Source organism: Enhydra lutris, unplaced genomic scaffold (assembly GCF_002288905.1).
Source record: "Enhydra lutris kenyoni isolate GAN:26980312 unplaced genomic scaffold, ASM228890v2 scaffoldscaffold58, whole genome shotgun sequence".
Classification (NCBI taxonomy): domain Eukaryota; kingdom Metazoa; phylum Chordata; class Mammalia; order Carnivora; family Mustelidae; genus Enhydra; species Enhydra lutris.
The window spans coordinates 7,311,343-7,327,708 of record NW_019154142.1 but is presented as its reverse complement, the minus strand read 5'-3'; the positions used below and the strand labels follow the sequence as shown (position 1 = coordinate 7,327,708).

The window sequence follows — 16,366 nt, the reverse complement described above, 5'->3', positions numbered from 1 at the left end:
AAAATGTTAAGTTAGATAGGAGCCAAAGCTTGATTTTCTAAAGGCTTATAATAAAGAAATTGAATTAAATTCTGTCGACAGTAAGAAGGCATTGCAAATTTAGAATCTGTGATGGGATGTGGTGAGATAGGTCATATTTTTGGAAATAAATCTGACAGCAGGCTGGAGTAGAGGAAAGAGTTATAGCCAGTGCATTTAGCCTTGGAAAGACAGGAGGAAGACCCAGTGATAAAAGGTGGATTTAAGCCTTATTAAAATGACAGGATTCAGGTGCATCTGATGAAAGATTGGATGTGAGTGATGAGGAACAGAAACTAGTTGAAGGTGGTGGTCAGATTACACATTTGCATGTGGAGTTTGGGAAGATTAGAATTGGTTAGGGGTCACTGCTCTTTTAAAAAGAAAGATGGCAGAGAGGGCATGTGGAGAAATTACATAAGGAAAGCTTCAACTCCTCCTTCTTCAAAGGTTGGGTAAAGAACATTTAAGGAGGAAAAATATAGATAAATACAGATGTCAAGTCACTGGACTTGACTTCCAAATATTTTGTCTTTGGGCAGTCTCTACTTACAGGTTAAACAATGTTTCAGTAAAGGACAAAAATGATAACTTTTGTTGTAAAGTTGGCAAATATATAATTCTTACTTATCAGAAGGAATGGACTGCTTGCAACAAAATTTATACTTCATGTTAATTCATGTTACTGAAGTAGGTGTATCTTGTTTAGAAGTTTCCATAGGCAATAAGGCACTTAACCATATTTAATGAGTTTGTGGAAATTAAGTAACTTAAATTATATTTTTGGTTCAGAATCTTTAAATACGAACATTGGAATTTAAAAGCTGGATATTTGATTCTATTTAACTCTACACAATGAGTTGTTACAGTTTTAAATCATTCCTTATGTGTCTTTGAGTGAACCATATTGTTTCTTGTAGCTCTGAAGTATTTCTTTGTTAAATTAGAAGAATCTATAATTATGAGGTCCTCTAGTTATGAGGAGTCATGTGTAATGACAAGTCAATGAATAAATAAGTGGAAAATAAATACTCTTTGGTTGTATTCCACTTCTGTGATACCAAGTTTGATGGTGTTTTTAATCGTTAAAATGGGCCACCTGGGTGGCTCATTTTGTTAAGCATCTGACTCTTATTTCAGCTCAGGGTCATGAGAACAAGCTCTACCGTGGGCTCCACATTCAGCTGGGATCTGCTTGAGATTCTCTCTTCCTTTCCTTCTGCCCCTCCTCCTGCTTGCACACACACTCTCTCTGTCTAAAATAAATGGATAAGTCTTTAAAAATAAAATGGGCTTAAAATATTAGGAATATAACTGATTTCGTGAAACAAGTTATTTGCTTTTTTGTAGAGACGAAAACAATACATTTTGTATTTTTACTAAGACTTCTCATTCAGTCATTCAACAAACCTTATCTACTAACCTAGGTGCTATCCTAAACCTTGGGGATACAGTAGTGAGCAAAACAGACATAAATCCCTGTCCACATGGAGCTTAAATTCTGGGAAGAGCAGATAATCAACTAATAAATTAGTAAACATATGTATTATGCCATTATGGTAACTTGTGGAGAAAAGAAGTCTGGGAGGGAGGAAAAGGAGTGCTGGGTGAGACAATTTTATATAGGTAGCCAGGGAAGGCCTTAAGGCCTTAGCTGAGAAGATGTAAGGAAGTATGGACATGTAGAAGTGAACTAAGCAGATCTCTTGGAGGACAGCATTCCAGGCAGAAGGCATAAGAAATGCAAAACCTCTAGGGTGGTAAGCAGACTCGTGAGTTCCAGGAATAGCAAGAAAGCCAATGTAGAATGACTGAGGGAAGGTAAGGAAGAGTGGCATGAGATGAGATCACAAAGCTAGTTGGGGGCCAAGTCATGAGGCCTTGTAGGGTGTTTTAATAATTGAGTGACAGGGGAAGGCATAGTGGATGTTAAACACAGAAATGGATGGGGCGCCTGGGTGGCTCAGTGGGTTAGGCCGCTGCCTTCGGCTCAGGTCATGATCTCAGAGTCCTGGGATCGAGCCCCGCAACGGGCTCTCTGCTCTCTCGGGGAGCCTGCTTCCTCCTCTCTCTCTGCCTGCCTCTCTGCCTGCTTGTGATCTCTCTGTCAAATAAATAAATAAAATCTTTAAAAAAAAAAAAAACACAGAAATGGCATGATTCAAGTTAACATTTTATTTTTTATTTTTATTTTTTTAAAGATTTTATTTATTTATTTGACAGAGATCACAAGCAGACAGAGAGGCAGGCAGAGAGAGAGGAAGGCAAGCAGGCTCCCTGCCAAGCAGAGAGCCCGATGTGGGGCTCGATCCCAGGACCCTGGGATCATGACCTGAGCCAAAGGCAGACACCCAACTGACTGAACCACCCAGGCATCCCTTATTTTAGATTTTGGTCTTATCCCCTTTCAGTTTCTGTTTACAAGTATATTTTATTAACCCTTTGTGTATATACGTTATCTCGTTTATTTTTTTATTTATTTTTTTTTTATTAAATTTTTTTTTTTTTTTAAAGATTTTATTTATTTATTTGACAGAGAGAGATCACAAGCAGGCAGAGAGGCAGGCAGAGAGAGAGGAGGAAGCAGGCTCCCCGCTGAGCAGAGAGCCCGACGCGGGGCTCGATCCCAGGACCCTGAGATCATGACCTGAGCCGAAGGCAGCGGCTTAACCCACTGAGCCACCCAGGCGCCCCTATACGTTATCTCGTTTAATTCTCACAAAACCTCTGGAAGGTAGTTAGGATAGACATTATCTTAATTTTACAGATGAGGAAAACAAAAGCAGAGGTTAATTTAGTGACAAAATCAGAACCCAAATATACCTGACTTCTGTCATAGTATGTTTTCTATTAACCAAACCACTTTCTTTCCCATTTCATTCATTACTTTATTTGTCCTTCTCTGGGTACTTTCAGCTTGGTTTTGTCCTTGAGATTAGATGCTAGAATACTTGGCCTTTTCTCTAGGGAGGTTTTTAAAATAAGGATAAGATAATGTTTTTTGGTTTTCTCATTTGCTTCTATAACTTTTTCTGATAATGTTAAAAATTACTTTCATAGTTATTTTTGGTTTTCATTTGTTTTAGCAATTGCAGGAAATGCAGGAACACAGGATTGATGTTTTAATAAAATGGTTTACAATGGCTACTAAATTAGTCTTCTAGTCATAATGAATTCTCTTGAATACAACAAATGTAATCTAAGTTACCTCATACTGGTACGCAATAAAGTTCATTTGCCATGTTTCTGTTCACTTGCACAGCCATGTGAAAATTTCTTGTAGATGTTCCTGCCAATTTGTCATTATATTGTCTTTGAATGCTGTTTCACTTCCTAATTGTTAAGTTGTTGGAATGCCTAATAAAAAGTAATTTCATTGACCAATGCAAGCACCTATTTTCTCAAAGCAAACAAAATGACACATAATTTCTGAAAGTGCTGAGTGTGATCGATATGTAAGTCAAGGAAGAATAGTTCAACCTTTCCAAAAGGTTTTTCACAGAGTGTCATACCTCAGAATAATAACAATAAAGAAATAAAGAAACATTCACTATAGCATGGAGGAATAGTCATGTCAGATAATAGAATTAAAGATGGAAAACGAATAGTGTAAATTGACTTATTTTGAAAGATACAATCAAAATAACTTTTCATAAATTGACAGTAGAGTCTCCAAATTATACTGTGATATGCTCTCTTTTTCCTGTTTCTTTGGAATTTTCTATTGTGGACAAACTGCTTAACTTCCTGGAATTCTTTCTAGGGTAGTTGTTTCAGTTTTCACTCAACTGGGTTGTGGCTTTGTCCTTCTTATAATTCAGACTTTCTTGACTGCCTGCTCAGTCTATTTCCTGTTCTTGAAGGGTCTTCATCTCCTGTTAAAAGTAAAGCTTCCAGGGGCACCTGGGTGACTCAGTGGGTTAAGCCTCTGCCTTCTGGGATCCAGCCCCACATGGTGCTCCCTGCTGAGCAGGTAGTCTGCTTCCTCCTCTCTCTCTGCCTGCCTCTCTGCCTACTTGTGATCTCTCTCTGCCAAATAAATAAAATCTTAAAAAAATAAAATAAAATCAAAGCTTCCAGAAGTCCTTCCTGATTCCCCGAAGTGCTCTCCTTTCATTGATTCCACAACATCTGGTAGAATCTTTTGTTGCTTTTTTCATCCCTCATCCCGGATCGCCAGCCTCTTCTGGACACCAGTTTGTATTCTCAATGCACTTATACTAACTCAAATATTTTTTTTGTTTGTTTGTTTGTTTAATCAAATTAGGGCATCCACTTAGGATTTCGTTTTTGGATACACTATCCCATGGCCACTCCATCCACTAATTGTCCATCTCGGGCCATTGGCTTTCCCATGACAGTTATAAATACTTTAAAAACATGTGAGTACATACCATATTGAAAGTGATTTATGCTTTTCAAATATAGAAAGTAAAAGTGGAAGGAGCACATTTCAGATACTCTGCCAAAGATGAGTTGGGCGCTGGAGGCAAAAAATTCGGGCTACCATTTAAGGAGTGTGACCAGGTAACACCAATATTTCCTTAAAATATGAGTGCCCAGTGGGTCACCCACATTTTATTTAGGTCTCGAAATCTCGGTCAAGTACTTAAACTGAGAAGACTCAGGGGTTACGTGACTACACATCATAATCACGTTCCAAATCCCCGAAACGTTTTTGGGATCCTTCACGGGGAATTTGGGCCGGCGCTGGGCGCAGGATTGCCCTCCCCCCGAGCCCAGCCTTCGCCGGCTCTCCTCCGCCCACGGCGCTGCCGCACTGCATGCTGGGAGTCGTAGTTCCGCCTGGAGGCGCCCAGAAGGACGGAAGGGCCTTGGAGTCTAGCCAGCCTTCTCGCTAGTAGAGGTCCGGTCCTTCGTCTGGCTCCCTTTCGTTCTCTGGGGGTAGCCTTCTGTGAGCACGCCTTTATTTGTGCCACCGTTTCTGTTTTGGGTTTCAATAAAGTTTTCTTCTTCCCTTGTACAGATCTCAAGATGGCGGCCTCCTGGTCGCCCTTGGTTACCCTGCGCTTAGTGCAGAGCCGGCTGAGAGGGAGATGTATTGGGTGCGGGGCCCGGGCTGCTGCTCTCGCCCCTCCGGCCACCGCCCCTGGAAACACCTTATGGAAAGGTCAGTGACTGTGCCATGAGTAGGCCGAGCCCAGTGCAAATGACCGGGGAAGCCTCGGGTCAGTTACCCTCCTTACTCTGTTTTCGCCCAGTTGCCTCCTGGTTTCACGACTTTTGGAACTAGGGCCCCTTGGAGAGAGGAGTTTCAGCCTCTCTTGTCCTGTCTGGCAGCTGATGAAGGAGCCCTGAGTACTGAGGAAGCTGACCCAGGACGGCTTTCATTTTGGGATCAGAGGTCCACTAAGAGTTTGTTCCCTTCAGGCAGTTAGAGTTAACACCTGCTGAGCCCAGTTGTGGGAGTGCCTGGCTGAAGGGGTGCAACTGTGGGATAGGGGACTGGGGGCCCTTATAGTTGGCCTTCCCTGCTCTCCCGAATGGTGACCCTGCAAGGCATCTAAAAGCCAAACCTCAGACTTCTGCTGGCCAAGCTGGCTCTTGGGGGTTCTGGGAATGCAGGTGTGCAAGTATTCTCAGATTGAGGAATCAGTTCTTGTTCTTTTCAGGTCACTAGAGGCTTCAATGGGGTGTATTTTGTCACTAGGCTTGCTCCACTCATTCATTCAAATCGTTACGTGTTCATGAGTGAATGGTCATATGTTGTCCCATTAAACTGCAGGATACTCAAAAGCAAGGACCAAGTGTCTTGTTTCTTCAGCACTTGGCGCAGTGTTTGGCGCCTGACCCTTAAGGTCTATTTCCTGAATGAATGAATGATGTTATTCTTATTGTCTTTTCCAAGCATACTTATGTTTTCTTTTTTCTTAATTCCAGCACCCCTTCTCATTGGCTTATCTGGCTAAAACCCTATCAGTCTTTAATTATTACTATCAATAGAGTTGAGATTAATACTAGAACTCTGATTAAGTCACCTTAGATTTTTCTGCAAAGTTTAGCATAATTCACTAACTATATATAATGGGATATTTTTGGTATCATAAGGGTTGAGTCATAATATAAACTTTATTTTTTTTTAAATTTGTGAAACAGGTAATAAAAGCAAATGATACAAGAAAAAATATGGTAAAATGTTCCACCCCTATCCCTTAGTAGTTTTCCTCCCTAGAGGCAACCTCTAATATTAGTTTCTTATGTATTCTTCGGGACATTCTCTGTATGAACAAATATGTATGTATTTAAGTAAGTGTCTGTATTTTAAAAAGTGGTAAAGTACATATCCTCCTGTACCTTTCTTTTATTTTTTGTTTAGTATATCTTAGAAATGGTTACATATCAATACATAGAGAACTGCCTTATTTTATTTTTTAAAATTAATTCATTTGATAGCATAAGCGGGGGGTGTGGCAAGCGGGAGAAGGAGAAGCAGGCTCTACACGTAGCTGGGAGTCCGATGTGGGGCTCCATCCCAGGACCCCAGGATCATGACCTGAGCCGAAGGCAGTTGCTTAACAGACAGAGCTACCCAGGCACTCCTAGAACTGCCTCATTTTATTTATTTTTTTATTTAACTTTTAAAAAAATATTTTTTATTTGTTTGACACAGAGAGAGACAGCGAGAGAGGGAATAGAAAGAAGCAGGGGGAGTGGGAGAGGGAGAAACAGGCTTCCCACTGAGCAGGGAGCCTGATGCGAGGCTCGATCCCAGGACCCTGGGATCATGACCTGAGCTAAAGGCAGACGCCTAACGACTGAACCACCCAGGTGCCTCATAGAACTGCCTTATTTTAGATGGTTAAAATAGAATTCTATTCAATGCATGTACCATAATTTATGAAAATTTAAGATTTAAGGAATGTCATCATAATAACATAAGATTTACTGAATGCTTATTCTGTGCCATGCAGTATGCTAAGTGCTTTCTACACACTTTATCTTATTTAAATTCCTATGATCCTCATTTTGGGGATGATGGATCCAAGGTTGCAGAAGTTTTATAGCTAGTGAAATGTCAGAACTTTTGGCTTCAAGTAAAGGCTATACTTGGATTTACATCTGACCATAAAGGCTTTGCTATTAACCTGTACTCATATTTTTAAAAAATTAAATCAAGATATTATTGCTTTCAGAATTATCTCTTAGAATTTCAGAACTCACCAGAAACCAAAGGGTTAATGGAACTAATTGCAGCTGCAACTTTTCCTCGAAACCTTTCTCATTTGCCTTTAAATTTCTCTCCTACTTCAGAGATGTGGATTTGAGGCTTGTTCTCCCATCTTCTCCTTTGCCTGCCCCTCCAGTAAACCGTTTTCCTGCTGCCTACTTGATGCTCAGTGATTGTCTTTGCTGCACATTGGGCAGCCAGACTTGGGTTTTGTTACAGATTTGGCAAGCTAGCCAGGAGTTCTTTGCCTGCCTGTGGGTGGTTTGTTGGCCCGCAGTTGGGGATGGGGGCCTGGCGACAAGTCCAAGCGGCTGCTCAGGTTCTTTGCCCTAGGGACTGTCCCCGGGGCCCCATCCCAACTGGGTACCTTTGACTTTCAGCACCTCATTTAACCTTTGTGGCAGGGAAACGTTTCCTTGGATTCAGTTTGGACAGATGTCTCTTGGTGAGTAGTATTTCATGTGTGATGGCATGTGAGTTTATTTCTTCCTCCTGTTTGGTTTGGCTCTCAGATTTCTCCTCCCATTCAGTTGCCTTCAATAGTGGGTTTTGGTTCTCTTAGTCTCCTTTTCTTAAGAAAAGGCTTGGCTAGGGAGCCATTTGGTTCAGTCTGTGGAGCCCCAACTTTTGGGGAAGAACGATGTTCACAGAGGTACTCTGGGCTTCATTTTGTTGTTGTTGTTGCTAAAGCTTTTGGTATTTTAGAATAAAACAAGCTGTGTTCTAATTGGAAAATGGGAAATGACAATTTCATCTCCACATGCAGCCCTTTGGCCTGTATTCTCCAAAACTGGGCAGTCCTTTTTGGCAACACTGCTTGGCTGCGTCCATTAATTATAATACCATCTTGCAATTAGATTTGTGTTGTAAAAGGGGGATATCTAGAAATTGGACCTTTAAGATTTTGTTTGCATCTTGTGTATTTGTGTGTCCTTGTATGTTGTAAATGTGAGATATTTTCTCTACCTCTGGGTGTTATTCCTAAACTTAATTTTGTGGAAGAGCTTTATTTAGTTGGTTCCAAGGCAAGCACTTGTAAGAATTGGGCATTCTGAAACTGAGAAAGATGGAAACTAACCCAGCTGTTTTTTAAGTTCACATGATCTTGGAAAATATTCAGTATTAAGGCTAATTCAAGGTTATTGGTTTAAATAAAAGGGACACGTCTTTAGAATTGTCAGCATTAAATGTAAAGGTTTTATTCTGCCTGTCTTTACTGAAAGTCAAATAAACTCATGTTATCACCATTGCAAAATTTGTTAGAATTTCGTTAAGAACTTGTTCTTATTAAGTTGTATGGGCGATCTAAGAATAAATAAACAGATGTAAGTACTTTTAACAGATGTAATTAAGACTACTGGAAATAATAAGGGTAACAACTCTATATGCCAGGAAAGTGAGCCTGGTTACGTAAAGAGGACAAAATCTGAATGTGAAAAGTAAAATTGTGAGATGTTGTGAGAAGTAAAGTTTTAGAAGTTCTGTGAGAAGGGGATTTTTGGAAACGAATTTTGTGGAGATTAGTTTTTTAGTGGAGATTAATTATGGAGATTAGTATTTAAGAAGTTTGTTAGTGATTAACACCGGAAAAAGAGAAGGGAGCATAAAAGAACAAGAGTAGGCAGAAGTTGAGCAGTGATATAATATCAGCAGAAACCTTAACTGATTCTCTTGAGGAGTTCCAAAAGTTGGTTATCCTTCAGAACCATCCTAAATTGAGACAAAAGGGCTGGACTTTTGTAACAGTGATTGGACATGACCACTTGGGAAGAGGACATACCCTTGGTAAGGCAGCTAGCTGTCTTCAGTCAAGACAATCCTGATGGTGTCTGAGAGCTGAGGACTATCCGGAGCATTCCTACAGCTGAGAGTCCTTCGTTCCTGATGGAGATATGTTTATGGATGGGAGCAGTTTTATGGATCAAAGACAATGAAGAGCTGGATGCAATGGTGACCATCAACTATTGTCCATTGCTGAGGACACCAGAAATTGGACTGATTGCTCAAGGGAACAATAGGCAGATTAAGCTGCCAGTTTGGCAAAGACTCCAAAAACCTTTTGTAATGACTTTAGTGCCAGACATGGGTTTAACTAAGTATTAACCCAGTTTTCCTGGGAGGACCTCAAAAGAGCAAGAAATGAGAATTTTTTAAAAAATTTTCTTTCTTTCTTTTTTTTTTTAAGGAACGGGAATTTGGCACCAAATTGGGACTAAAGCCTGTTGGAGCTAAAATGAATCCTTATCCCAGAACATCTTATGGAAGAAATGATTAACCATATTCTCCAAAGCACCCATTATGGTTAAAATACTACTCTTTTTTTTTTTTTTAAAGATTTTATTTATTTATTTGACAGAGATCACAAGTAGGCAGAGAGGCACGCGGGGGCGGCTGGGGGGAGTGGGCTCCCAACTGAGCAGAGAGCCCTGAGCAGAGAGCCTGATGCGGGGCTCAGTGCGGGGCTTGATCCCAGGACCCCAGGATCATGACCTGAGCTGAAAGCAGAGGCTTTAACCCACTGAGCCACCCAGGCGCCCCAAGATACTATTCTTAAGTGGATCCATAAGTATATTGTGGGTCCCAGTTTTCAGAGCACCATTAAAAAATGTGACATTTGTGCTAAAAACCATTCTAAAACCGGCCCCCACCAGTTCTAAAAGGTATACAATTTAGAGGTACCGAACCTGGAGAAAATCGGCAGGTAGACTTTACTATTATGCCAAAACAACAGGTAATTTTCAATATTTCTTAGTCTTTGTAGACACCTTTACAAATTGTGCAGAAGCTTTTCCATGCTGTTCAGAGGAGACCTCAGAAATTGTCAAAAACACTTAAAAAAAAGATTTATGTGTTTGAAAGAAATTGAGAGATTGAGAAAATAAGTGGGAGGAGGGGCAAAGGGAGAAGCCGATTTCCTGCGGAGTGGGGAGCCTGACGTTGCAGGATGCCATCCCAGGACCCTGGGGTCATGACCTGAGCCAAACGAAGGCAGACGCTTAACTGACTGAGACATCTAGGCGCCTTGTCAAAAACACTTTTAAGTAAGATTATTGCCAGGTTTGAATGGTCACTAACAATTCAGAGCAACAATGGAGTGGCGTCTGTGGCAAAAATCATACAAGTAGTGTTCGGTGCCTTGGCCATTCAGTGGAAATTGCATGCTTTCTGGAGAAGCCAACCAATTGGAAAAACAGAAAAAAATGAACTTTGGCAAAAATATGCCAAGAAACCAACTTAACTTGAGAAGAAGCCTAGCTGGTTTCTCTGCTTTGGCTAAGAGTGGCCCCTGGAAGTAGGCTTGGTTTAGGCCCTTATGAGATGTTATATGGAAGACTCTACACTCTTCATGACTTAGGAGTTCCTCATGAGGCTTATGTTAGGGAATTGAATACTACTGGCTATGTTCGCTGTGTAAGTTTGCTTCTAGAGGTTGTTGTGCCCTTACACTGCCTGAATCCTGGAGACTTGATGGTATTAAGGACCTGGAAGAAAAAGCACTTGGAGGGCCAGCTCCATCCTCATTAGACAGGGCCTTATGAAGTACTGGTGACCACCCATTCTTCAGTGAAACTAAAGAGAATTAAGCCATGGATTCATTACACTCGAATTATAAGAGTCCACAGGTTCCCTATACCCTGTCGCAAGGAGAACATCAAAAAGAGCCCTGTTTGGACTGGCAAGCCTTTGATGGACCTGAAAATACTTTTTAGGGGAGCTGGTCTGAAGAAATCCATAAGTACTACAAGCTGGTTGGTTACAACAAATCTCTCCTAAGGTCTTGATAAAATATAGTACAAGAACTAATAACCAAAGTACACACATCTTGGTAATGTAGGATGTTGGGTTTCAACCTGGAGCTAAAGAATATTTCTAGATTGCTGCAGTAAGGTTCCATTCCTCTAACCCTGATTTTTACTTCCGTGTCAGCAGGAAGTAACTAGGATGGTCATCATCCCATTCTCTCAAGAATGAGGAATGATCAAAAGTGGGGATTGAAACCAGTAACCAAAGGGTTAATGGGACTAATTGCAGTTGTAGCCTGAAAAGTGCAGCAGCAACGTTATACCCAGACCTTTTTTCCTTTGCCTTTAAATTTCCTTCTCTCCTCCTCTGGAGAGGCGGATTTGAGGCTTGCTGTCCTGTCTCCTTGTTTGGCTCCATCTTTAATAAACCCTTTTGTTGCTACATACGTGGTACCTCAGTGGTGGTCTTTGCTGGGCATTGGACAGGTGAACATGGGTTGTTATAATACTGCCTCCTATACTCAAAATCTAGCCAGTTTTAGGGTTAGAGATTTAATGAAAATACAGTTAAGGTCGAGGTTGATTTGATTGTAAGTAAAGGTACTCCCTCCCTCTCTTTAAATAAAAAAATTTAAGTTGAAATGCTTTTCAGTATTTAGAGTTCAATTTTAAAATGGGCCTTGTATCCCTCAATTTTGGGGGAATATTTACTGTTTACATTTATATTTGCATTTTTTTCATCTTTTCAAGTCTACTCTTTACTACAGTGTAATGTGAGGGAAACATTGACTTAATGTTAAACAGAAGAAGGAAATAGACCAAGGAAAGGAATAAGGGGAAAGGAAGAGCATGTTCATTGTTTTTAAGTCTCATCTAAGCTTTAGTGCCAGCCCTGGCTCCAAGATGTTTGGGAAGCCGAACTATGAAGAATTTAGGGGTCCTAAAAAGCTCTTCATGCAAATCAGCCTACCTGATTGCCCAATTTAAATTTCTTAGGAAATAGAACATACATATCCATTTTGGGATATGTATATTTCCATTATTTTTTTGTTTTTGTTTTTTGTAAGATTTTATTTATTTCACGGAAAGAGAGAGTCCAAGCAGGGGGAGTGGCAGACAGAGGGAGAGGGAGAAGCAGGTTCCCGCTGAGCTGAGTAGGGAGCTTGCTTGATCCCAGATCACAACCCCCGCCGAAGTCAGATGCTTAACCGACTGAGCTACCCAGGTGCCCTTTTCCATTAGTTTATTAAAAATTTAAATTGAGGGTCACCTGGCTGGCTCGGTTGAGCGTCTGCCTTTGACTCAGGTCATGATCCCCCAGGGTCCTGGGGTGGAGCCCCAGTTGGGCTCCTTGCTCAGCAGGGAGCCTACTTCTCCCTCTCCCTCTGCCTGTTGCTCTGTCTGCTGCTCTGCCTGCTTGCGTGCTCGAGATACGTGCTCTCTTTCTCTCAAATAGATAAATAAAATCTTTGGAAAAACGCTTTAAAAAATTTGAATTGAAATTTGGTGTCCTATATTTTAAGTATAGATGCTCAAATTCTATTTTATTGCCCATTTTCTTTTCAGCCCAAGTGTATCTTCATTTAACGTAATGGTTGTTCAACTTCCAAATAGTGAAGGGGAAACATTAGAGATTAGAATGGCCACGGTGTGGGTGGAAAATGCCTCAAATTGGCTAATTCAGTTGAAGCCTTGTATTAAGGGTATGGGTGTGTGTGTGTGTGTGTGTGTGGTGGTGGTGGTGGTAGGGGAAGTGAATGAAATTGAGCCCCAGCCCTTGAATAGCTCACAGTCTTGGAAGAGTGATGAAATGATAATAGCTAACATTTATGGACCTCTTTCTATGTTCCACGTGATCTGCTAGCAGTTCCTTTCTCTTCCATAATTTAATCTTCATAAAAGCCCTGTAAAATACTTGTTACCTCCATCTCATAGATGGATAAACAGGCATGGTCACCCAACTGGGATGTGAACCCAGGCACTTTTTGCTCCAGAACCACAAACTTCACCATTGTCTTCTAGCTCCTTAATATAACAATGGACATTGATAACCTATCATGTAAGCTCATCTTAAGTGTTGCGGGGCTGTGGAATGAAAGCAGCTCTGCTTGGAGAGGGGAGGGTGTGGCAGCACAAGTGTAGAAGTGGCTATAGATGGCCCTTTTACTGGATTAGGGGCCCTCAGGGAGAGCAGCTAGAGATGAAGCTGGGAAGGTGGCCTGGATCTGCTTAAAAGTACCGTATAGTGCTCGAAGACGTCTAGGCTCAGCAGGGTGCTGGTGGAGGTTTTGTAAGAAGAAAAGTTGTATTGGTTTTAGCATGGTTATTCCTATTGCTGCCTGAAATGCAGATTGGAAATGCCTGGGTGGGGGATACTGGAAACTCGGTGGTGATTTAGAAGGAAGTTGTAGTTCTGGAGAGAGTGGTTCGTAGCCTGAATTACTGTTGTGGTGAGGTGGGAAGCAGGGCAGCAAGGGAGGGGATTCAGAGACCGTTCTTCGGTAGAGTTGCCAGGCTTTTTGTGAGACAAGGAAAGAGAAGAGTTAGGATCAACTTAGGTTTCCTAGTTTGGGTAATTTGATGGCATCACCATCCGCCAAGGTAAACAAATCAAACACACAAAAAAGTAGGGCCAGAGGCATTTTAGGGAGAGCTTCCTTTTTGGACTCGTTAAATTTGAGGTGGTTATGACAGTTCTGGATAATTAAGTTTAATTAGTTGTAGGAAATATGGGGGTCTGAGACTAAAAAAGGAAAAATGAGGTGTCGAGAGCTATGAGAATGGAAGAATTAGCCTGGGAATATTTGTAGAGAGAAAAGGAGAAAACACCGACCGTGAGTCCTTGGTCAATAAAATTGACATTTTATGAGAAGAACATGACCTTGTCGGAGAACATTAAGAGAGGCCATAGGAAAACTAGAGGAGAAACCAAAGAGGAGAATGTTTCTAAGGTTTTCTAAAATTGAACATTAGCATATCTGAAAATTCTATTTTATTTAAACTAGCTTTTATAAATAAATTGTTTCATGGAGGCAAGGTACTGTTAGAGCCACATCTTGTGATTTTTTTTCCATAGTGTCTTTCTGTATCTCAATGTTGTATTTTTAGGTGTCTTTATTAAATGATGACTCATGTTCACCCTTGGTTCCACAACCTCTTTACTATATGTATACAGGAGATCTCGATTAGGCATTGATATGAGAACTAATGTACCTCAGCCATATGAATTGATATAATTTATTGTTAATATATATTAGTGGTTAAGAAAATGGACTTTGGATTTTACTACCCAATTAGATGAATACCCTTATGCGTAAGTTCATGTTTCTTGGATTTTCATTAACATCTATTGTATTAGAAAAGAATGTTCTTGCCTACTCCTGAGACTGATAACTTCATGATAATTTATTTTCCAATTAGTGTTTGAAAAGCATAGCACAGCTTATTCCATAGGCAAAGCTGGTGCCCTAGACATAGTTCTAGGGGCTGGAGGGGCAGATAACAAAGAGTGGGTCTAAGAACAGAACTGATAGGAAGGAATGTAAGAGGTCCAGAAATGGGTGATTGATCTACTGTAGATTAGTACTACTTTATACCTCAATAGCTTCATTTTCTTTGTTTAAGAAAATCATATTGAAATAGGGGTATAACTGTTCCTTTGATTTGTCTTTTTACTAAAAGTACTGCAGAAATAGTAGGTGTTAAGATTCTAGAAACTGGAAGGTCAGCCTTGGGCCCAGTGTAGTAGTATGTTCCATCTATAAATTCTCTGACAAGTGATCTAGCCTCAGCTTGAATGTATCTAGTACTTGTTTTCCTAGGTCACTCATATTTTTCACTGACCTGTAACTAAGATTTTTTTCTAATTTCTCTCTTAAAAAACCTTTTTGATATGTCTGTTCTTCCTGCTGTGTTAGGTCTTCCTTCCCTAAGATCCTCAACTGAGGTCCCGTTTCTGCATCTACTTTCTTGGAGGTTCTGATATTTTAATCTCCAGAATCTTTTTCATAGCTTTTGTTCACTGTCCTGCTCCTGCCCCCTTATTTCTTCTCTTCATGGAGCCCATTCTAGGAGTTACTTTCCAACACATCATCTATTCGTATTCTTGCCAGGGTAGCAGTTTTCAACAACTTTTAAAGCCTGAATAGGTAATTCTTAGAATAGTTCCTTCATAGCTTCATAACGTAACTCCATCTTAAATGTAAACTATGTAGATTCCATTAAAAAATTCTTATGTGTATTTGTATATAAAAAATTTAAATGAACCTAAAAAACGTTATTTTTCTTTAGCACTTGAAAGAAGATAGATCCCTTAGATCTCATTATTAAATAGTGTATGAACAGGGTGAATATTAAAGAGTTACTCAGTATGCTAGGCCATGCCTATAATTACTTCAGAATAGCTTTATTCAGATTTTTAGGCGGTATTTTACTGATTTGTTATCATGAAATTTAAAGTACTATTTTTTTCCTTTTGTAAAGTTATACACTGGCACATTAAGATTAACCAGCTTCGAAAGGAAAAGAATGATAACCAGCAAGCATTTAGTTTTAATTTTCATAATTTTTCTATTTAAATCAAAAGCACCCTTTTAAAGCCCCCAAATCAGCCTTTTATAAATAAAGTAAATCATCTTGTGATGCATTCCTTGATGATGGCTTATGTTGTTTTTCTAAAGAAAGAGTTTAATTAAGATTTGATTTTCTTCTATTCTGCACTTTGTTTATTCATCACTGAATCAAACATAGGTCTTTAATGTCACTGGTAAGTCTAACTTTTTGGGTCATTGATGACCATTGCAGTTTTCAAAAAAACAGCTGAATATTTATATTTGGGGTATGATTAGAACATAATAGAGCATAAATGGGCTGCCTATGACCTTAGTATGGGCTTCTGTCATTGTAGGAGAACATTTCTGGTCAGTGGCCACTGTTTACAGTTTGTTAAAATCAACACAAATGTACAAATAACTCATGAATAATTGTGAACACAGTATTTGAATGGATGTTTAATAAATATGCATTAAAAATCTAATTACAGTAATGAAGTTTACAGCTGAAATTTTAATCCAGCCCTTTAGAAATATTAAATGTGCTTTTCCTGATTGTGCATTTTTCTCACAGCAGTTGGGTAAACATTTTAAACTGGAAATCTAAATTCCTTATATAATTTTGATTTCATTTAACTAAGCATGTGTTCTTTTTGGCATGGATGTTTAATAAATATGCATTAAAAATCTAATTACAGTAATGAAGTTTACAGCTGAAATTTTAATCCAGCCCTTTAGAAATATTAAATGTGCTTTTCCTGATTGTGCATTTTTCTCACAGCAGTTGGGTAAACATTTTAAACTGGAAATCTAAATTCCTTATATAATTTTGATTTCATTTAACTAAGCATGTGTTCTTTTTGGCA

General features: G+C 39.7%; 1 protein-coding gene across 2 annotated transcripts in view; it reads left to right on the top strand.

Annotated features, from left to right (window-relative positions):
* The first annotated feature begins 4,823 nt into the window (after positions 1–4,823).
* Positions 4,824–16,366, top strand: part of LOC111158338 (AFG1 like ATPase) — a 236,522-nt gene continuing 224,979 nt past the window's right edge. The window contains exons 1-2 of one of the 2 annotated variants that reach the window (XM_022520315.1): positions 4,824–4,885; positions 5,006–5,149. In XM_022520315.1, the coding sequence (XP_022376023.1) occupies positions 5,014–5,149 (136 nt within the window). In that variant the 5' untranslated portion in view covers positions 4,824–4,885; positions 5,006–5,013. Of the gene's footprint in view, positions 4,886–5,005; positions 5,150–16,366 lie in introns of those variants that run through there. The other variant, XM_022520316.1, reaches the window with a different exon arrangement.